Here is a 23,541-nt window from a genome sequence, read left to right as displayed (position 1 = left end):
TCTCCCCCTTATATCCTCCCCCACTTTTTACAGGGGTCATTTTGTTGAAGTGATACTAAGTACTACAATCTGATGCTATGTTGAGTTGCATCTCTTTTCAACCTCTACATTTTTTTCTACATGTTTTGACTTACAACTCAGTGCAGAGATAATAGGAGGCATGTTCTTTATAGTCAATTAATTTGCATTTTAAAATCAAGAGACATCACTGCTTATTTGTGTGATTCTTGGTTTAACTAGGGTTTTATTGAATTTATACTTACTAGTATGTTTTGCAATGTTCCCCATATGGGAGAAAGGTAAATCATGGAAAATGCTAATGTTAAGGATTTAGTTTTTAAAAGAATTTAATATTTGCAGTATGTTTCAGATCCTTCACCTATTAATGATTAAAAAGTGATCCAGCCTGGCTGGTGTGGTTCAGTGGTTAGATCACCGGCCCATGCTCCAAAGGGTCCTGGGTTCAATTCCTGGTCAAGAACACATACCTCGGATGCAGGTTCAATCCCTGGCCCTGGTCAGGGCGCATGCGGGAGGCAGCCAGTTGATGTGTGTCTCTCACATTGATGTTTTTCTCTCTCAAATAAAATGACACAAAATGCTAAAATAATCTCAATCACCAAGGAAATGTTTGTTTGGTGTATTTTATCAATGCAAAAAAAAAATGACAGATACATTTCAAACATATTTAAAAACAAACATATTTCCAGCAATAATCAGGAGAAAGGAGTACTTGCTTTTTCCAAAGTTAACCAGAAAAATTCCTTTTATTAAAATACCTCTTAAATATTGCTCATCCATTTCCTGTACTTGGAACATATTTTTTTCCTGAATCTCTATGACCACTTAGGATATGAAGAAACCTGATGTGCTCTATTTTTCTCTATTACCTGAGAATGAATATGACATTTAAACTCCTTGCCCCACCCTGAAGACATGGGGAGCTCTCTCTATGGAGTTGCCTGAGTAAGGATGGCAGAAGCGCGATTTAAAAAAACACTGCAGATAGCCCTTCTTTTCCAGGTTTTATGAACAGAGGTATAGAAAAGCAAATCCGACCATACCTACTGGTGTTAGGTGTCCGTAACCATCTGGCCCATACTTCCAAGCAGGTCCTCTCTCATTCCTGAAGAGAGTGCTATTCTGCCCAGCAGGACCACTGCTACCAACTGTGGAGCCAGCTCTTACAATTTGAGGTAAAGGCTGAACATTGTATCTAAATTAAATAACGCTGCATTGGTGTTTAGATGAAAATATCAGCACCATCATAAGATTAATCATTAATTATATGATCTGGCCAGGGGTAAGGAGAGAGCTGTGAGAAGGATGCTGGTTGAGGCCTAACCCCATATGTATTTGAAGATTAAAACATTAACAACATCCTTATATTTTCCAAACTCAGTGTGCATTTAAGACTCTTTTTGATTCTGCCAGTCCAGTTTGTTGCTATTCACTGACTTAAGTAGTTACCTGATGGGTTAAAGGGACTCAGCTTCACCCATGACAAATGTGTCCTTACTCTCATTGTCTAAAGAATATATGGATGAGTAAAATATAATAAATGACAATAATGGGAAAGAAAAAGAATAAGAGTCCATAAAAAAGCCAGGTAGGAGGCTCTACATAATGAAGAGGGAACTTTTAGCTCAAAGGCAATAATTTATATTCTGGGGCATTAACGAGTTTCTCAGTTGAATTAGGGAGGATTTGGGAGGTGGGGGGAAAGTATGGGAACTACCCTCTGCTTCTCACCTGTCCAAGCTAACAACAGCAGAAGATGGGAGGAAACCTTCCAGTACATCCCCGTCCAAGGACTACTCAATCTATCCAGAGACAGTGATGTGTTCAAGTGGACTTGTTGTGGAAGGCCAGATTTTTGAAATTACGACATACCAACAGCATCAATTTCTAAGGTAAATGTGATCTTCCAAAACAACCTTTGGTTAAACAGGTCAGCATTAAACAGTACTAAATTGAGAAAGATGGTTTGGTTTGCAGAAAATGGACTGGACAGAGACCAATAATAAAAAGAATTAGCACCGGCCCATGTACACACATGTATACACTATATAAAATTCACCTTCAGATTGTAATTGCCATTAGACTTTTCAAAAATACTTCTTCATTCTGCCATCTTTTAATGGTAACAGTTCTTGAATATATCAGTCTTAGCATGCTGGAATTATCAGGAGTGGTCAAATACCATAAATGGACAAGATATATCTTTAATACCAATGAGTTCAAGGAGTCAAGTTGCCTCAATTTCCAACCTGTGGTTTGTCCAGCCTTTCAGAGTGGACCTCCAATATAGGCAGAATCTAAATAAAAGTTATCCATGATTTTGACAGTGAATTTAGTTACATAAGTCCAGAGTCTTACCATGCTTCCTAAGGTTAAATTCTTCAAGCACTTCCTTTGTATGTCATTTGGGAACAGTTTTTATCATCTTTTTTCCATTTTTAAAGGTATGGAATGTGTTCCTGGTGAAATTTTGAACAGTATTATCTCTGCTGTTTCTTACTGCTCTTGAAACATATTTTTTATCTTGAAAGAATTTTGCCTTTTGTAATGCATCTTCTTTAAGGGCTGCTTTGTGTGGTCCAGGAACAAAGCTATACAACAAAAGAAGAAAAACATCATAGAAGATAGATGCCATTTCAACTTTAATAGACTCTATATTAATCTTTCTTCCTAAATTAATTGTTGCACCCATTTCTTATTGCATCCTTCCTTCAGGGTAATTTCATGAAGATGACTAAACTGGGCATTATGAAACTGGGCAGATGTATGAGAAGTTGGTAAGACATCTTGTCAAAGTGTGCAAGAGTGTAATTTCAACAGCAAATTACATCTAGGAGTTGAAGGTCAGCGACAGAGCTGAGACTATAACCCAAATCTTTTGATGCTAAGAGTCCAATGTTTGCAGCCTAGAAGAGGTCAAATGTGAAAATAAGGGGGACATATGTAGTACTTTCAATAATAAAGACTTTAAAAAAAAAAGAGTACAATGTTACTTCCATTGAACTAGGTTTTTATTCAGGACACTATGAAGAATCATCAAGATGAAATAAGAAAAGTGAGATGATAGCCTGGGTGGTGTGGCTCAGTGGTTGAGTCGACCTATGAACCAAGAGGTCATGATTTGATTCCTGGTCAGGGCACCATGCCTGAGTTTCGGGTTTGAACTCCAGTAGGGGCCATGCAGGAGGCAGCCGATCAATGATTCACTCTCATCATTGATATTTCTATCTCTCTCCTCCTCTCTTCCTCTCTAAAACAAATAAAAATATATTTTAAAAAAAGAATTGTTAAAAGAAAGTGAAATGATAAATGTTACGCTTTTAAAAGCACATGGAGTCAGGTAGTCTGGAGCAGGTTGGACAGTTAAGGAACGAGGAACCTGGCATATAAGCTTTGCATAAATATTTTTCGGGTAAATGTGTGACAGCCTGGTGGCATAAGAAGAGAAGGTTTATCAATACCTATAAACCTTAGCAATTAGCTGGGTTGTGGTCCAGAGAAGATTCAAGAGAACTCCAAATGTGGAGACCAGGGAAATAGTGTCAATATTCACTATGATCTATTTCTTCATTTGGGTTTTTCTGTTTTCACCAGCTAGAAATCTGATTTCTCTCACAAGAACATCAATATTTAGAAAACGAATATGTGAAAGATACAGAATTTAAAATTAAGTTTACTTCTTTCACACATACCACATACTTTCTTTCATCTATAATGATAGCTAGGGGTGAAGGAGACATCAAATCAGCAAGAAAACCATTCCATCCATGTTACACAGACCCTGAAGCCTCCATGCATTACATACTATATGTCTTGGCTTCTAAACTCATATCCCAAAGTGTGTCTCAGTTCACTTCCATCAATGCTATCAGGAACGTACTAAATTGATCACCAAATGCCCAGTTACCAAGAACTGCAGTGCTGACTAAATTTCCGTACAAATACAGTTTCCGCACATTTTTGCTCTTCTCTGTATTTCTTATCAAATTCCAGACTAAACCTGAACTCAGATTCCCCAAAGTCCTAATTGTCTATATGCACGAAAACATGGCTCCACTGGTCATGGAGACTGCATTAGTTTGAGTCTGTAATAGTTTTCATGGCTTAAACTTATCTGTACTGGTCTCTCTCTTCTCTCCCCCAGTTCCCTTCTCTTCCCCTGGAATACTTGTCATGGTAAGTTTAGTTGTCTTTGTCATAGTCCTCCCTTTGTTAAGAAAAAGTTGTTAGTAATTGGTAGCTGCTTCTTTGGCATAGCATTACCCCTCTCAAATATTTAATATTCTCAGAAGGGTTGAACATTATAAATACCACATCTCCGAATTCCCATTTTTTTTCACTCTGTTGTATATAGGAGCTTATATTGGACTAGAGGCCCAATGCACGAAATTCGTGCAAGGAGCTTGGCCCTCGCAGCCCCAGCTGCCTCAGCCAGCCCTCACAGCCCGGGCTTCATCTGGAAGGTCATCTGGATGGTCGTTCTGCTGTTTGGTCTAACTAGCATATTAGCTCTTTATTATATAGGATAAGCATTTGATCAGAATCATTTGATTACCTTGTTTGGGAATCATAAAGACTTTATATAGTTCTGCTCTATGTTGCTCAGATACTTCTTTACTGATTGGTAACTTCAACACTAGGTAGTCAAGATAAAACAGCCAATTCATCTTGCAACACGTGCCCGCCTCCAGCAAAGCTGGATAGAATGAGTTGGAAGGGATTGACTGTAGATCTCAGTTCTCTGTGATCGCAGATTCCTCATCTACACAGATAATCAGGACTCAGCCATACTGCATTTACTAGTCGACTGGGTTCACTGGAGTAGAAAATGCAGACAAGATTGCTTCTATTTCGAGAATCCTTTTTATGTTAACATACATTTTGTGTCCAACAAACATACGTTGGAAAGCAGAATTACAACAGATGTATTATTCATATGGCATTGGTGACTGTCCATTTTTACAATTCAGTTGTTCTGGCTCTGGTCTGTCAATGCTTTCAAGTTTGGCCAAGTGCTTCCCTGGCTGACAATCAATATGCAGGCGGTTCTCTGGCTTTTACTGCCTCTGAGCAGATCTGAGTGCTTACAAAGAGGCTGCCCTGCAATCTCACCCCCACTGGCCATCTGTGTCCTTGCTTGACTGCGTTCCGGTTCAGTTCCTTTCTTTTTCCATCTGATAAGAACCAGCTTCTACCCGTATTTCTTTAAATCTCACAGCAGAATGATCTAATTCTTATGCAGGTCATTCTGAGGCCTCTTGCCTGGCAGGCACTCTCATCTTCCTCAATCTGTGCTCAGTTCTGCCTCACTTCCCTTGAAAGGCTCAGGCAGGAAGTTTCAGGCACAGCTATGCGCCTTGTTACCTTTGATTATAGCCTTTGGTCACTTGGAGGAGGCCTCGCGTGTCCCAGCCTAACACACCGCCAGGGAGCTCCCCGAGGGAGGTATGTGCTTCATGTCTCAATTTCTGATGCCCCAGTCAGTTCCTAGCATTTCACCATTTTGGATACAAAGGGGAAGCTGAGCCTCCAGGTATATCTAAGGCAAAGGGGAGAGAGGGAAATAAACTTCCCTTCCAAAAGCACTGTGAATACCTGCCTTGACTCATATTTTTCTTCAAACAACACGAGCTGGGAGTCGTTTCCAAAAATGCCTTTGAATTTGCATAAGCTGACTATTGCATTTGCCTTCGCAGTTGTGGCCCAATGCATTTTGTGTGGAGCCCGATGCAAACGCGAAGCCCTTCCCACACTTCCAGGCACCTGCAGCAGGGGGAGCCCTGCTCTTGGTGGACTGAGAGCACAGGCATGTTCCAGGCCTGACTTCAGGAAGCATTTGCTGCTGGACAGTTCCCCGCCTCGCAGCAAGGAGAGAGGCGCCATTCCAGGCAGGGGCTTGCTTCCTCGCTTCTTTCTGGAGCTGGGAGTGCCTCTCTGGTCCTGACCACCACACAGAAATGCACACTCCGCACAACAAAGTTGGCACATTGTCTAAGGCTCTTGCCTACGTGTGATTCCCAGCGGCTGGTGCACACATTTGACTTCAGTCCCATGTGGGCAGGTGTGTGTGTTAGTACAGTGAGATTTACCACTGAAACAAACCCTCTTCCAACTACTTGATTTAAATTATTTCTAATTGTTAAAAAATGTAAGTAGTATTCCTGCAGGCAAAAAAATATATTATTAAGTTTTACAAGAACGAACTTTTGCCTTTGTTGATACTTTCTAAGATATCTTAATTAAAAATATTAAGTCCTACTTTATTCCTACTTTTGGGTATATTCTATTTTTTTTCTTCTATACCATCTTAAGAAGAGTGTTTAGCTCAATAACTTTTAGAGTTTAAAAAATTTCCCTAACATAATAATTAAGACTATCAACTTGCTTAAATTATAAATTCTGAGGTGTCCCACAAGTTTTGACATATAAATTTTGATTATTATACCATTCTAAGTATGTTTGCATTTTCATTATAATTCTTTGTCGCATTATTTAGATTGTGGTTTTAACTTAAAAATGTATGTGCTTAAAAAATATAGCTCAGTTGGTTAGAGCTTTGTCCTGATGTACCATCCCCTGTCAGGGCACATACGAGAACCAACCAATGAGTATATAAATAAGTGGAGCAACAAACTAATGTTTCTTCCTCTCTCCCTCTCTCAAATCAAGAAATAAAAAATTTAAAAATATTCTTTTAATTTCTAACTTAATTGCATTGTGATCAGACCATTTGGACTGATGGCACCACTTGCTTGATAAGTTAAAAAATTGCATAACACCTGTAAACTCTACCTTGATTCAACAGCTCTTAATGCCCCATGTGTTGTTCAGAAGAATGTCTCATTTTTCTGTGCAGGGTTCCAGATGAGTCTATTAAATCAAGTTTGTTACTTATGATTAAATCATTTACTTCTTTACTGATTTTTGTCTGCTTCACCTCTCAATATTGAGACTGGTATACTGTAATCTCCAACTCTGATGACAGTTCTATGGCAATTTCTCTGTGTAGCTTTTCAATTTTCACTTTGTATATTTTAAGATTTTATTACCCTCTTATAAATTTAGGATTGAACACTGTCATCACATACTAACTCTATTCCCACAGAATGGTTTCATTTAAAAGTAAATTTTATCTGATATTAACATAGCTATTCCAACTTTCTTTTTAAAACATCTGCCTGCTATATATTTTTTCCCCCTTAATGTTACTTTGCACTTTTCCATTTCTTATTTGGTAGCTGTGTCTCTTGAAAACAGTTATAGCTGGATTTTATTTAGTTTCTTAAATCCATCAATCTCTGCTTATTTAGCCTATGTACTTTTATTTTGGTTACTGATATAATTAAATGGATTCAATTCTGCTGTCTTCCTTTTTCTGCTTATTTGTTAAAAGTATTTATTATGTTGTTTGTTTTTAATAACAAAAGATTTTGTTTAAAGTATTTTCTCATGCTTAGGTAATTAATACATAAATAACATTTATACATCTTAGTACAATTGTTTTGAGTGTTTTTTTAAATATATTTTTTATTGTTGATAGTATTACAGATATCTCCCATTTACAATTATTTCTTTCTGTTAAACTCACGAGGTGCAAAATGTCTTATTTCCACAAATTAGATATTATTTAAAAATACATTTATTTAGATTTATCTAAATATTGACAAATTTTTATCATTCACTCTTCTTGCATCTCAGCCTTTCCTTCTGCGGTCATTTTTATTTTCCTTGAAGTACGTATTTCAGAAGTTCCTTTAGCAAAGGTCTCTTTGTGGTGAACTATTGTTCTTTGTTTACTCACGTTGTCTTTGATTTACCATCATTTTTGAAACACAGTTTTTCTAAGTTGACAAAAATGTCCTCCCAGGGCTTTCAAGGTTCTCAGTAGCACTGTCACTTCCACTGTTGCTACTGATAACTCAGCTGCCAGCCTAATTGTAGTTTCTGTGTACTGGGCTTTCCAGCTGCTTTGCTTTCTTGTCATGGTGTTCTGCACTCCCCTACCCCATGCCCAATTGTTTTCCTTTTATTATTCTGTCTGTTACACCTTGTCTTTCCTTCATCTTTTAATTCATCTTTCATAATTTCTTGAAAGTGATCATCTCTCCGTATCTTTCAATATTCTCTCACTTGTTATTTCTATTTTATCTTTCTAGAAGCCCAATTTGATAGGTTAGTCTTTTCATTCTGTACTGCCTTTAAATTATATTTATCTTCTCTGCATTCTGAGTAATTTCTTCATCTACATTTTCCAGTTCATTGTTTTTCTTAAGATGTGTCCATTAGTCTCCTGTATTCATCCATTGAGCTTTACAAGTTTTTTTTTTTTTTTTTACAGATTGTCAAATGCACAGAATATTGGGAAGAACAGAATCATGAATAAATACCTTTATACCTTTCACCTAGATGATTCTTCAACTTTTCCCATCTTGCTACTCTGTGTGTATATACACACACGTATATCTATATACACACATATATGCATACACACATACACACACACACCATCCTACTTCCTCTTCGGAAAACCACCTGATGCAGCCATCATGCATATTACTCTTAAATACTTTAGCACACATGTCTCAAAAGCAAAGCCATTCTTATACTAACATGATACCATTACCACACATAAGGAAAGCCACATGAATCAATAATATCATCCAGCATATTGTTCATACTCAACTTCCCCAACTGTCCCCCAAATGTCATTTGTATGAGCTTTTCCTTTTGAACTAGGGTCAAATCAGCATTTACATTATTACATTTGACTATTATGTCTCTTTAGTCTCCCCCATCCTGGAGCAGTAAGTGCCCAACATCTCTGCAGTTCGTGACACTGAAACCTATGAAGTTCCACATTCTCGAACTGCCCAGTGGTTTCCTCAGGATTAGACTTGGCTCAAACACTTCCAGCAGGAACCTCACAAAGGTGTTGTGTCTCCTGCATCATCTCGGGAGGCACATAATGTCAGACCTTGGTTAAAGTGGGTGCTGCCTGATCTTCCTGCCAGATCTCACCACATGAAGGCACACCTCCCGCTTTGTATTACTAAGTAACATGGGAGTGGTTCCCGAGACTGTGTAATTAGCCTGCTCCCCCACAACCTGTCACCCCATGGGTTTAGCATTCCTCGATCCTTGCCGACTCAGTTATGACATTTGGGATTACAAATTGGTGGTTTTCTAATTCTCCCATTTCTTCTACATTATCTGGCATACTTCTATAAAGCTTTTCCTCCCTCCTCCCTTTTTGGGTCCCTCTACAGAGTTGTGGATTTTTAAAAATCAGTGTGTTTTCATCCATTACTATCATTATTCTTTTTGATATTCAAATTTTCCCAAATTGGGCCAGTGAAAATCCTTTCAGATAGCTCATTTGTCCTTTTGATATGTTGCTGTTAGTTTCTGACTATTTTCTTGCTTTCTGGCATAACAAATATTCCAGGCTCACACTGCACTTTCCCTGCTGCAGCCTAGAATTAGCTGTGGCTCCAAAAAACCCTAGTTCCTTTTAGTAAGGAATGCTGTTTAGAAACCAAGATCTGGTCATTAGTTACGCTCACTGCCACTGGGGAGTCCCATTGACTGTTTTATTTCAACAATTAGATTTTCCACGTAATAAACTTTGTTGTTTTTCAAATCAACCTGGTCCCTTTTGATTATCTCTTATCCCCTCAGATTGTATTTTCATATGGTTTAGCAATAGATTTTATCCAAATAGGATGGAGGAGGAGGAGGAAGAAAGGGAGGGGGAGGTAGGAGGGTGCCTCTATTTATCAAGTGATGCCAAGCAGATAATACCTTCGCAACTGCTGTGGGGGCTGCTTCAGGTTTGTGGAGCTGAGTCTGTTGCACTTTGTTTTGAAGTTTATCGGTGGATATTTGTTGAGTGCACCTAGGAAGAGAACAATTTGTGATGAGTCTCTTATGCATGGCTATTAACATTATAGCAAAATGCTCTATATGCCAAGTGTCGCATCACAGTTTTCAACATTCACCAAAGGAAGATACCGATTAGGGCTGGCACATAAGATGGGAGTGGATTTCTCAGAGGAGTCTCTAAAACTGGGGTTTAAAAATACATCTCTGACCCTAGCAGGTTTGGCTCAGTGGATAGAGCGTTGGCCTGCAGACTGAATAGTCCTGGGTTCGATTCTGGTCAAAGGCACATGCCCAGGTTGCAGGCTGATCCCCAGTAGGAGGTGTGCAGGAGGCAGCCAATCAATGGCTCTCTCTCATCATTGATGTTTCTCTCTCTCTCCCTTCCTCTCAGAAATAAATAAAAAAATAAAAAATAAAAAAAAATAGAAATACATCCCTGCCAAATTTACAGGTGGAGAATTCGACTTACTTTTCAATAAAAGTAAAAGCTTCTAAAGTTGGTCAAACATTAGAGGAGCTATCCTGAGCCAGACCTAAGAGTCTGGCTTCTAATTAATACAAATTAATCAGAAGTTATTTTCAGGGAGTGGGGTGGGGTGGGGGGGGCAATGGGGGAGGGTAAGAACACATATGTAATACTTTAATCAATAAAGAAAAAAACCCCCAGTTATTTTCATTTGCTCCTTTGAAATAACAAAATGCAAAGGGAAAACAATATTCCCTTTCTGGTCTCTGTATCATTGACAACAGAAACGAGAGCGCCATCTTGGATTTAATTTAGTAGTGGCTCATTTCATTTGGAAGCATATTAATTTCTCAGGATAATAAAGCACGGCCTCTTACCACATCATTTAAATATTTTAAAACCATTTTAACCTTTAAAATGTGTTATTTATTTCCTTGGAGCATTAAATTGAGCATGTTTGTTAAAAACAGTTAAATCTCTTCCGGGTGACCCAGGGTCATCCTGCGCAGCATGTTAGTCTGGGCTGCGGACAGCACTGTTGTAGAAAGGGCTGCGGGCTGCTGGGCTGAATGGCCCCAGACTGTGACGGTCCCCTTATTGTCCATCTGAATTTTAATAGTTTATCTGTCTTATCTCTAAGCGTCAGGTAGTTTGCCACTCATTTTGTTCCTCTTAGAAAATGTGTTGATGCCGATATGGACTGCGTTAATAGCCAACTGTATCACAGCAACGTGTTAAATAAGAGTCACAACCTGGAGAGGGCGCTGGGCTAGAATTAGGGAGGGCAGGGACCATGCCTGGTTTTGTCCCCTTCGATACTCTGCACCTGGACAGTGAGTGGCTCACACGTAATATGTGCATGTTAATGTTGAGTGGGTGAGTGTGGGTCTGTGTGACTGCTATGGAATTAAGTATGCAGACTCGAATATGATTGTGTCAGAGCCTTCTTCAACTTCTTGTCCTTTTACAGCTAGATTTTAAAATTGAAGATCTCTAGATACTTAATTTCTAGAAAAGTGGTGTGTAACACTGTCATGGTTGTAGTTTTCCAAAAAGCACTTTCTCTATCTCACCTACTCCCAAGTCATTCTTAAAACATCTCTTTCCCTTTCTCTGGCGGTGGTAGATGTCATTTATCTAATCATATACAGGCATACCTCGTTTATTATGCTTCACAGATTTTTATTTTATAAACTAAAGGTAAGACCTTCCACCAGCAGAAAGATTATGATAAACATAAATATAGCTTTATTGCAGTAGTCTGGAACCAAACCCACAATATCTCTGAGGTATGCCTGTAGTGTGACTAATCACCATGTAACACCTCTTAAGAATTTGGGAGGTCTGGGGAAGGAAATTCCATCTTAAACTTCCTTTGAGCTTTTTGCCTCATAAGAAGTGTTTCTTCATTAAGTTTCTCAGAGCCTTTAAAGATGCTCTTTTGTTTTACCCTTGCAAGTGCCTTCAGGTTACTTCTTTCAGCATGACTCCTACTCCCATTTTTTCTAGCTCCACTTTCTAGTTCCTGTTCCAGATCACACCCACATCGATTTCACTCTGGGAGCTTACTGCTCCCACATCAGTGTTCCTCAAACCACATGCGCATGTGGATCGCCTGGGGATCTTGATAAAAGGCAGACTCTGGCTCAGAATGTCTAGGATGGGGCCTGGGATTCTGCATTTTCCACAAGCTCCAAGGTGATCTGATACTGTTGGTCCTAGACTCACACTTGAATGGCAGCGTCCCATCGACAATTGCTCAAGGCTTCTCAGACCTCACCTGTGCTGACTGGTTGGTGTCTTTGCAGCCTTAATGGCTCTCAACATATCATGCCAGTGACAAGTTTGGGATTACAATCAGAATGTCCCTATGCAGGGTGCTCTTTTGCCTGTATGTTCACTTTTATTTATCTGAACTCCAAGGGCTCGTTTACCATGAAAACATTCAGAAATTCAACCAAGGGCTTTTCAACCTCCGGAATCACTCATGATCAGGACACGGCTTCTTTTTATGCATCTTGTTGCATTCGAAATGAACTGCAGACTTTCAAGGCAAGCTCATTCCAAGAAATAGAGCCATGATTTTAAAAATATTTTTTATGGGCACCAGTTGCACTAATTACTGGCATCATAAAAAGTCATTAACAAGGCTGAGAAAGTTTGGCAAGGACGTATCTTTCATTCTGACAGGAACAAATGGTATCTCCTCATACCTCAAACTCTGCCTTTTGAACTTGTAAAAGCCAAGCCAAGAACTGTTGAGTTTTTCTGTGGCTCTCTTTTCTGATGTGTTAACGGATGACACTTCCTATCAAAGGGCAGCATGTTCATATCACATGGCAAAAGGGCTTCTACAGTCCAGCCCGAGGCTCTACACTCCCAGACTCTATTGCCCCATGCAGGCAAAATACGAGAGCAGCTGCTTGCTCTGATTGTTTCTCCATAGGAACCAGAGACATAAGAAAGATGAGCCAGAAAATGAAGAGCTTAGGGATCAGAGGCTCCCTCCCTCCACCATTCATCATCACGTGTTTTCCTTTCTGACCCTGCGGTGCCCTTGAAGACATGCACGCGGCTTCCAAAAATCCATGTCAGCTCGTCAACACTTTGTACCAAGTGCACTCTAAGCATGCAAGGAAGAACAGATTTTATGACTTACGCCTGACTGAATTTACAAAGGACTTCACAAACTTCACACCATATCTGTGGTCAGGTTTATGAATTCGACCAAGCTGGACCAAGTGGTGATCCAGAGGGTGGCTGGCTAGATCTTCCAGCTCCTTGTCATTCCAAGTAGGGCCAAAGGAAAACACAAACAGGGCATAACCTTGACATTTGGCTTTCAGAGATTCTTTCTTTAAGGTCTCTCTGTCCAGGTGACTCGTTTCCCCCGCAGATATCACAAATATGACCTTGTTTCTTCTCAGGTTCGGCGCACTTAAGAAGATATTGTCCAGAGTCCACTGTAAGGCATGACCGATAAAAGCATCTCCATTTAGCTGTTGAACCGATTCTTCCACGTGCCTCTTCATGCGGCGTCTGCTGTTGTAGGTGGTCAGGTTGAACTCCGTCCTAACGGGACTCTTCCGAGTGTTGGGTAGGAAGTTGGGGGGAGCATGGCTTAATAGGGCGACCCGGTCTCCAGTGACAGAGGTCTCGGGCTCTGGGGTGATTTCAAAGTGATCTAACAGCGCTCCCAGGAAGTCTCTCATGTCTTCAAATTCCGCACTTGCCACGTGTCGGGAGGCATCCAGCAGGAAAGCCGCATCCATGTAAGACTGCACGGGGGGTGGTCTGGCTTGATCGCAAGAAGCATCTGGCTTGCAGACATCTGCAGACCAAAAGGCAGCTAAGGTTACTGAACAGAAATGGACAGAACAGGAAAGACAGCATCTCACAGATTTCAACATTTGTAAACTGTACGACCTTTGATCTTAAAATAGTTACTAAGTGACTTTGACATCAACACTAGGAAGATTTCCTAGTACATGGTTTGCATCAGTATCCTAAAGTGCAGACTTTATACCCAGCCTGGGTCTTAACTCCATTCACTAACACTATCTGATTTTTTTATTTTTTATTGTTGACACTATTACACATGTCCCTCATTTTCCCCACCTTGGCCCACTTCCACCTACCCCCTCCCCCGCTCCCCTGGCTTTTACCACACTGTTGTCTGTGTCCATGGGCTATGTATATATATTCTTTGGCTAATTTCTTCACCTCCTTTTATCCAGTCCCCTAAGCCTCCCTTCCCTCTGATATTTGTCAGCCTGTTCCATGTATCCATGACTTTTAAAACTTAAGCTGTTTTCAACAGGAGTTTCTTCTTAGCTGTTTTTTAAGTTTATAAAGATCAGAGTGAACAATTTATCTCATGCTTTTAAGAGTATACTGGCCCAGTGTGTTGGAGCGTAATCCCATACACCAAAAGGTTGCAGGTTTGATTCTTGGTCAGGGCTCAATCCCCGGTCTGGGCATGTACAGGAGGCAACCATTTGATGTTTCTCACATCAATGTATCTCACTCTCTAAAAAATCAATAAACATCCTTGGGTGAGGATTAAAAAAAAAGAGTATACTGTATTATGACATAAAATGATCTATCTACTTGACTATACACAGGTTAAACCAATGACCTTTATCCTTATGCTCACACTGTTCTATGAAAAGTAATCTGTTTAAAAGGTGGAGTGAAGAAAGAAATGAATCTTCTATTTCAATTTGAATAAAGGGTTATAATTCGGTGTCTATCTGCGTATAGACATTAAGGACAAAGCTACTCTTTATTTTTGTATTTTCACAGTGATTATTAGTTGAAAGCTCAATATGTGTTTGTTAAATAAATGAATATAAATAATGCATGTTAAGAAACTTTCATAGCAGGAGGTCATTTTAATACATATGTATATCTCACTTAACAAAAAATGTGTAGTAATAAAAACAGTAAATTCTTTTGACTCTGCCATATGAATATTCAGAGAAATAAAAAAATGGAAATATCTTAAAGGTCACCCAATCTTCTAATTTTAGAGGTGACACTGAGGGCAGGCCAGTAAAATAATTTCGTCAAAGGATAGCAGTATTTCTAGAAGTTTCTACGTATGAAGTCAGTGTTGTGTGGATAGAGAGAGGGCCATGTGGTGTAGTGGTGAGGAGGTCCTTGGCCTGAGAGTCAGGTTCCTGGGTTTCAGTCTCACTCTATGAGTGCCCAGGAACACTCTCTGTGCGTCTCCAAGGCACCACTGGGCCCCGATTCTGCACAATCAGGTCGTTGGATCAGATTCACCCAGAGAGCCCTTCCAGGACTGACATTCTGTAATCCTAGGTTCTCAGGAATAGTTAATGGTTAAGGATGGGAATGGCCTCTTTAAAAACCAAAGAGAAGAATGAGAACGGAATAACATGTGTGTGGACAGCTGGTACTTAGATATGAGCCCGGGCTGCAAATGAAAGCTATTCGATGAAAGGTTAATAACCAGAATGCAGATCCTAGGGGATGTCGCAAACTTCCTAGCTTCATTCTTGTTCGTGGACTCCATGTGGCTCTGGACAAGTTACATTTCCCTTACTAACATTCAGTAAAATTTTATGACCATATTTAATGGTCAGATGACTGAACAGTCACCTGTGTGCAAGGCAGTTTCTAAAACCAGGGACAGCAGGCTGCCCATTTGTTCAATTTTGTGGGGTTTTTTAATTGCAGGATATGAGAGCCAAAATATCTTCCCTTAAATGCCTAGGAGACAAAACAAGGGTTCGAGCCAAGAAATGAAGCCAAAATCTATCCCTAGTCACACATGTGCAACTTCTGACTGTGCAACATACAGCATACCGCGGTAACTGACATGTTTGAGAGCCAACTGAGAACATAGAGGGTGGGATGTAGCTCCCCACAGTATGGTTAGCACTTTAAGTGCTTAGAGTAAGAATGCCAGTGCCTAACGCTCTGTGCAATTGAAAGAGGAGCGGATGGAGGGGAGAGAGAGAGAGGAGAGAGAGGGAGAGAGAGGAGAGAGAGGGAGAGAGAGGGGGACAAAGGGAGAGAGAGGGGGAGAGCAGGAGAGCGGGCGAAGGGAAGGAGGGGGAAAGAGGTGGGGAGGAAAGGAGAGAGATTGATTAGAGGGAAGCAGAGAGAAGGGAGGGTTATTAGGAAAAGTGCTGCTTCTGCCTCCTAGTTACTACCTCCCTGTGAGGTCAGTTATATGGTGAGCATTAGCGTCCCATTGGTTAACATGGAGAAGAAGAGGAATTAAACATTTTCTTCGAGGCCAAGTACAGTTTCAAGGGGCAGAATAATGGGATCTCTGCTATCATAAATTGCAGGTGTTTTAAAGCTAGTTTTCTTGGGTTGGATCTGGCTGCCAGGTCCTGAGCAAATGATTTCATCTCTCTAGTCCTCATTTTCCTCATTTGTACAATGGTGGTAATAACAGTTCAAACGTTTTAGGGTGATTCTATCGATTGAATGAAACAGAAAAGTGCTTGAAACACAACAAACACCATAGCTTAGGTATTAACCATCATCACCACCATCATCAGTGTTCTGTAAAGCAATTAGACAGGGCACGGTTTTTAATGAATGCTGGATAACTCAGCTATCCCACACACCAGTGATCTCAGCGGCTTTCACGCGTTTCATAATTCCTAGAACTCCAAATTACTAGAATTCTCAACTACAGGTTAGCCAGTTCCCCAGCTAGACCTGTAGACTGTATAAACCACAACAACACCCAAACCAGGGCTGCAAATCTTGATGCTTCACATTTGGAAGCCCATGAAGCATCTTTTGGATGAGAAATGCACGGATTTCTGCTAATTTCCACTTATACTATAAAACATTTCTTTGGGGTGTGAATACTTAGGATTTAGAAACACATAAATATACTTTATAGCAGGGGTGGGGAACCTTTTTTCTGCCAAGGGCCATTTGGATCTTTATAACATCATTCACAGGCCATATAGAATTATCACCTTAAAAATTAGCCTGCTATATTTGATCAAACATTTAATTAACTCACCCCTAATGCCTTGGCAGGGCCAGACCAAATGATTTTGCAGGCCTTACATGGGGCTGGACGTTTCCTGCCCTGCTTTATAGCATGAAAAGCTTGGCCATGAGACAGGCTACATTTTTCTAAAAATCCTTGCTGGTTCCTGGAAGCTGCACGAGGCAGAGAGGCCCGGGAATGTAATCCTCCTGCTGTGGTACCTAGGAGGGGAGGAGCCCCTGCTCGAAGCTGAGAGGCTCCATCTGTGGATGATGCTGTGTGATGGGGTGAGCCCGGAGCCCCAGGGAGACTCTCCCAAGGCCACCCATGTCCTAGCTGCCAAGTTCCAGCCGGTCCTGCCAAGGGTGACTCAGTGTGCTTAACAGGCCTGATCAAATTCCGCTCTCTCTGTGGGTCTTACCATAGCAGAACGTGCACCTCTGTAGTCTCTCTAGTGCTGGCGTGTAGTCGGTCCCGGACGGAACCACTATTACTTGGAATGTGCCAGTGTCGTCGATCTGCAAGGAGGAGAAGGGAGAGAAAGAACAGTGTAGTGGGTGGGGCTGCAAGAACTTCCCAGGATTGTTCAGAGAACTGAGATGTGGAGAGAGCAACGCTGCTGCTTCTAAAAAAGTCGAGGGGAGGCATAGCCTGTGTCAGGGTGGCTGAGAGCACTGCCTGGGTGCGAGCCCCTGAAGCTCCCCTTAGCTGTATGACAAGTTATTTTGCCTCTGTTTCCTCCTCTGTAAAATGGAATAACTATGTATACGCCTAGCTAACAAGGCTACTGAATGACCATCATTGAAAAGCACTTACTGGTGGGTGCCACATGTGTCATGAGAGACCACCAAGCACTTTCTATCCATTATACCCATTATCTCAACAACCCAGTGAGTTTTTTTCATCATCCCTGTTTTACAGATGAGGAAACTGAAGCTCAAAGAAAGTTTAAAGTGTTAGGAAAAGGGTCGCAAGGTCTGGGCAGTTCTTACTAAATGCTATTCTTATTACACTAGAGGCCCAATGCATGAAATTTGTGCACTTGGCGGGGGGGTGGTCAATCAGCCCAGCCTGTGCCCTCTCACAGTCTGGGAGCCTTTGGGGATGTACTGTATCCCCTCAGTGTAGGACAGCGCCTGGTATATATGAGGTGCTCACAAACATTTGTTGGATGAATGAACCTTGGGACCAATTCTGACTTCTGTCTGCAGCTCTCACTCTTCTGTCGAAGGGGTGTTTGGAGCCAATTCTGCTCAGGGTCTTTGTCAAGAATTTGTACCTTCATTGGTGCCTTTTTGAGATGAACTCCCTCAAGAAAGGAGCAAAGAGTCTCTAGGTGATTTGGGTAGAACCTATAAGTGACATGTGAACATGCAAAAGGTTTAAAATAAACCAACAAAGTACGTTTCTTAAGTTATATGCTGTGCATATACCTTTGAGCGAGTGATGGCATTGTGTCTGTTTAAGTTTATATTCCAAGTACCCTCAATTATTTATTTGCATTAGATATTAAGTTATCCCTTGTTTCGTGGCTAAATAAAGCCAAGGGCAATAGGGGCTCTCAATAAACAGAGGGAATTATGAGGACTCTGTGAGTAACCAAATCCACTTACAGGATTTGGAGCTCCTGCCTCTCATTGCAGCTTCATTTGCTGGCCCCAGTCTTTTCTAATTTATGTGCATCTTCTTCTCTGAGGCTGATATTATCAGTCTGATCGTTTGCATAATTCTGAGTTAGATCAGTGAGGCTAATAGCAGTTTTAGTGCCTCTACATCCTAGACTTCAATATTGTTAAACAGATTGTAGTTCAGTACCAAGTAAAGGAATGATAATAAAGCAAAAGCTAACTTCTTGAGTGTTTGCTCTGTACTAAGCTCTGATGCACAGCATTGCATCATTTCATCTTCACAACAACTCTGCTTGCTCTGTTTTATAGACAAAGTGCCCTGTTTTAACTCAGTCCTGCTTATTTGAACACCCTTCACCGAAAATTACACAGCTGGAAAGGTCAAAAGCCCACTGAATCCTAGCCTCCAGTCTCCAGGAAAGACAGGTAGAAGTCACTGACAGGTGAGTGGCTGCCCCTATGAAAGGCCTTCAGGCAAAGGTGATGCCTTACCACCTACATGGAGCCAGCTAGTCCATGCCAACAGGAAATCAATCTTGCCTTGAGAAAATTCCTACCTAACTCTAACCTGGAGTTTCCTACTTCTATCAATCCCAGTTTCTCTAATATGAAATTTTGCTAACTTGGCGTTCAGCTGGCTAATTTTCTCCAGTAATAATTTTTCACACACTTGAAGGCAGTGATTCAGTTGCTTCTTACTTTCATTCCTCCAAATGAAATCGTTTTCCAATGCTTGGCCTTTTATTCAGGTTGTATCTTCCAAGGCCCTTTTGCTGCTGTGTGGGGCCCCTCTTCATGGATCCACACAAGTGCAGAACAAAACACCATATCGGGCCATCACAGAGGACAGGAAGGACACTTGGTTGGGCTCAGCAGGTCTTTTGTCAGGGAGCCCTGCCACTGAGCCACTATGGGCAGGTGTTTTAAAGGTCAGAACGGCTATCTTCAAAAAGACAAGAAGTAACAAGTACTGGCGAGGATGTGAAGCAAATGGAACCCTTGTGCACTCTTGGTGGAGTGTAAATTGGTTCAGCCATTATGAAAAACAGCATGGAGGTTCCTCAAAAAACTAAAAATAGAACTATGATTTGATCCAGCAATTCCACTTCTGGCTATTAATAGAAAAAAATATCAAAACTAAACCAAAAGCACCAACTCAGAAAGATCAATGCACCTTATATTCATTGCAGCATTATTTACAGTAGCCAAGACGTGGAAACAACTTGTGTCCACCAATGGATAAATGGATAAAGACGTATATGAATGTGTACAATGGAATATTATTGAGCCATAAAAAGGAATGAAATTTTGCCATTTGTGACAGCAGAGATGGAATTCGAGGGCATTATACAGAGGGAAACAAATCAGACAGAGAAAGACAAACGTCATATGATCTCACTTACATGTGGAATCCAAAACCAAACCAAACCAAACCCTAACTCACACAGCGAACAAGTTTGATAGTTGCCAGAAGTGTGGGGTGGGAGGATGGGTGGAACGGGTGAAGGGCGTAAAAAGGTAAAAATTTCCAGTTTTAAAATAAGTACCTCATGGGGATGTGATGTACAGCATGATTATAGTTAATACTGTATAGCACATTTGAAAGTTGCCAAGATAGTAAATCTTAAAAGTTCTCATCACAAGGAAAAAACAAATTTTGTAACTATGTATGGTGACAGATGTTAACTAGATTTTTTGTGGTGATCATCTGGTCATATATACAAATACTGAATCATTATGTTGTACACCTGAAACTAATATAATGTTATATGTCAATTATACCACCATTTAAAACTATGGTCATCTTGATCCCACATTTCCTTAGGAATGCTGCACAGTAAGAATTTAATCCTTAGCCTAAGAAGCTATAACTAGAATAGGTTTTCCTTTGTAACATCTAGATAGTTACACGATTGGTGAAGCTATAAAATCAGTCCATTGGTTTTCATTGTAGAGTAACAATTACTTACTCTGGCCATAAAGTGACATCCAGGAATGTTTACTGGCCTTCCTGACTGAGTATCTTTACACCCAGAGGCACCTCAGAGTCCCTTGCAGAAGCACTAGAATAGCAAACTGGGTTCAAGTCCTGACTTGGCCTCTTCCTAGCTGTGTGACCCCGGGCATAGAGGTGAACTTCTCAGACTCGGTTTTCTCATAATATAATTGGAATAACAATTATGCCTATGTCATGCATGGTACCTTTTAGAATTAAACAGGATAATGCACGTAAAGGGCTTAGCATGCTCCTGGTAACAGTACTAAATAGTATAATTCTACTTTCTTATAGAGACTTCTGAATATAATCCCCTCCCCCCCAAAAAAAAGTCACAGAAAAGGCTTAACCCTCTTACCGCAAACGCACGCCTGACGGAGGGCACGTTGCTGAAAGCGATCACGATCGGAACGATGTCAAGGGCACTGAACTCCATAGCGGCCGTGGCGACGGACTGGACATCGGCAGACTGGCCGCTGCTGAAAAGTGTGGCGATTCTTCTTGTGCGAGCCCCCGGGAGGGTTCGCTTGAAGACGTTCCTGGAAATAAACCTCATTGCTTTGCCGATCTCCCTGCTGTCAGAGGACCTCTCGTAAGGGATGGCTTCGATTTCCCGGAGGAGTCGGCTCTTCCTGTGGGTGTCTGAGAAGCGGATGAGGTGCCGGGCATGGGAGTTATAAGAGACCACGGCGACGCGCGCCCCCACGGGGCAGCTGTTCTCCCGGACCTGCATGCCGCTCACCAGGGAGGACATCACCTGCTTCATCTGCTCAAATTCCTGCTCCGTCACATCCCGCGACTGGTCCAAGGCGAACACCAACTCGGTGGGATGCACGGGGCATTCGGGTTTTCCTAAAAGGCCAGAACACGCCCAGGATCAGGTAGTGTTGAAAAAAGACACATAGAAGGCAAAGTAATTTTAAATGTTCAAATATGGAAATGTTAAGGAAGTATTAGCAATTTAAATATTTAAAAAATTTGGAACATTACATATTTAAATTGAACACTTACAGTGCTGCTCTAAAAATCTGAATTTGCTCTTTTTAAATAAAACACAAGGAAAAGTCTACAATTCAATTTGAGTTCTAATGACATTTGTAAGTTAATTTCCAAATTCCTTCTAAATGACAAAGAGCTCATGGATATGCCCTTCCTTTTACCTAGAGATTGGATCAATGGCATCGTGTTTGTTGCTGGAAATTCACTCAGTTAAAGAAACTAATTTTTTTTTTTACTTAGTGAGGAACTGTAATGAGATAAAAAGAAATGGGTGTGAGAGCTCTGCTGATAAGTTCTAAAGATTGGAAGAGAACTGACACACTCTATACAGAACAGACAGGTGCAAAGGCAGCAGGCACTACCGGGAAGTCCTGGCCAAGTGACCTTGTCCAAGGGACTTAGCCCTCTACGCTTCAGTTTGCTCATCTGTAAAATGTCAGTCCTAACGTCACCCAGTGCATAGGCCTGTGCTGAAGATGAAATGAATCAATACAGGTAAAGCACGTAGGATACCAGTGCTCGGCACATAGTAGGTTTTCAATTCATGTTAGCCATTACTATTATAATTATTATTACAGACTTTTTCACTGTGGGAGAGAACTCTATCACTTAAAAGAATAAGAAAAAAAATTAACTGGTTTTTTTATGTGATGGCTAAAATGCAAGTTTAATCAATAAATATCTTACCACTTAGAGAAACTTTGAATTATGATTATTAAATTCAAATGTAAGCATTACTTTCAGATTTAGTCAATGGTCCCAATTCATTCATTCTAATCCCAGTTCCCTGTAATTATCACAGTTGGCAATTTCCACTTGTCTGGATATCTGATTAATGTTCGCCTCTCCTACTAATTTAGGAAGTGTGGAGACAGGGCTTGTGTCTCTCTTGATCTGCCAAGTTATTAGTCTCTGCCATATATCAGGGATCTAATAAATGTTGCCCGAATGAAAAAGAACCAAAGGACAGTTCTTTGCAATAGGTAGAGGAAGAAGAACAAAACTTTGACAATGGGGAAGATGTCTGGAAATCTCAACGATGTGCTTCTCTCGGAGGGGTGGTCTCCTCTCCGTCAAATGCCAGCAAGTCAGACTCAGAGACAATAAGCGCATGAGACCACCAGCTGTTCACAGGGAGCTCAGGAACTCAGACCTGCTGGGTCCCGCCCAGGCTGGCCAAGGAGGGAGGCCTCTGCCATGGCCAGTTGGGTCTCACCCCCCACTCAGTGCTGGATTATGATCTCCTTCTGGTCCCCGACTCTGTGACCTTCACAGGCAAAAGGACAACTAAGAATAAACATCCGACTCCAAATTACACTGTGCATCTCAATGGAGACAGGACAGAATGTATTAGCTTCTGAGTCTAATTTAATGGGTTTAACAGATTTTTAAAAATTAAGGTCATCTCAATTTTATAATAAAAAAATGAGTGGAACTATGACCAAACACAAAAGTGGTTCTACCAGCTTTGTGTTGGGGCTGTTACTTGCATATGGGAATGATGACAACACAGCTTCAGACGCAATTGAGAGGTAAAGGGAAAAAAGGATTCGCAGCACTGGCAGAAGATATAAACAAATTCAAGTTTCGGGAAAAACACCAAAGGGCTAATTCAACTTGCCAAATACATCCCCCAAAACCCAGCAAGCTGCAGGAACCCAAGGACACTGAAGGACATTAGGTTGAATTGTGGTGGCACCGAGGAGGCCTCCTCAAGGCATGGATTGCCACACCGAGACCAACATGGCCCTGTGGCCACACACTGTACACTGATGGCCGCTGTTTGGCACGGAGCAGGTGATGATGAGGATAGAAGGAGGCAAACCAAACCAAGGCCGTTCACCTAACATAACAACGGTGACCCTCATCCAGGCCACCACCATCTTTGCCTGAAATACCACAACAGCCTCCTAACTAGTAATCCTCTGGCTTTGACACTTATTCCAAGTAAGCTTCAAAAAATTGTTTATCAGCTCATGCTCCCCCAACCTTCATACTTGCAATAAATTCTTTAATCTTCCATTGTAATTCAGATAAAATCCAGCTGCCTTGTTGTAAC

At 41.0% G+C, this 23,541-nt stretch overlaps 1 protein-coding gene across 1 annotated transcript in view; it reads right to left on the bottom strand.

The window, feature by feature from the left end:
* Positions 1 to 2,258: 2,258 nt before the first annotated feature.
* COL6A6 (collagen type VI alpha 6 chain) overlaps positions 2,259 to 23,541 on the bottom strand; it is a 93,155-nt gene continuing 71,872 nt past the window's right edge. Inside the window, exons 32-36 of the mRNA XM_070391120.1 lie at positions 20,842 to 21,335; positions 17,281 to 17,377; positions 13,029 to 13,700; positions 9,823 to 9,916; positions 2,259 to 2,612 (exon numbers count right to left, since the gene is read on the bottom strand). Of these exons, the coding sequence (XP_070247221.1) occupies positions 2,423 to 2,612; positions 9,823 to 9,916; positions 13,029 to 13,700; positions 17,281 to 17,377; positions 20,842 to 21,335 (1,547 nt within the window). The 3' untranslated portion in view covers positions 2,259 to 2,422. The remainder of the gene's footprint in view (positions 2,613 to 9,822; positions 9,917 to 13,028; positions 13,701 to 17,280; positions 17,378 to 20,841; positions 21,336 to 23,541) is intronic.

The sequence above is a fragment of the Myotis yumanensis genome, unplaced genomic scaffold (genome assembly GCF_028538775.1).
Source record: "Myotis yumanensis isolate MYYU_CA2020_CCGP unplaced genomic scaffold, mMyoYum1.0.hap1 SCAF_14, whole genome shotgun sequence".
In the NCBI taxonomy this organism is placed as follows: domain Eukaryota; kingdom Metazoa; phylum Chordata; class Mammalia; order Chiroptera; family Vespertilionidae; genus Myotis; species Myotis yumanensis.
This window is presented reverse-complemented; position numbering and strand designations above follow the sequence as displayed.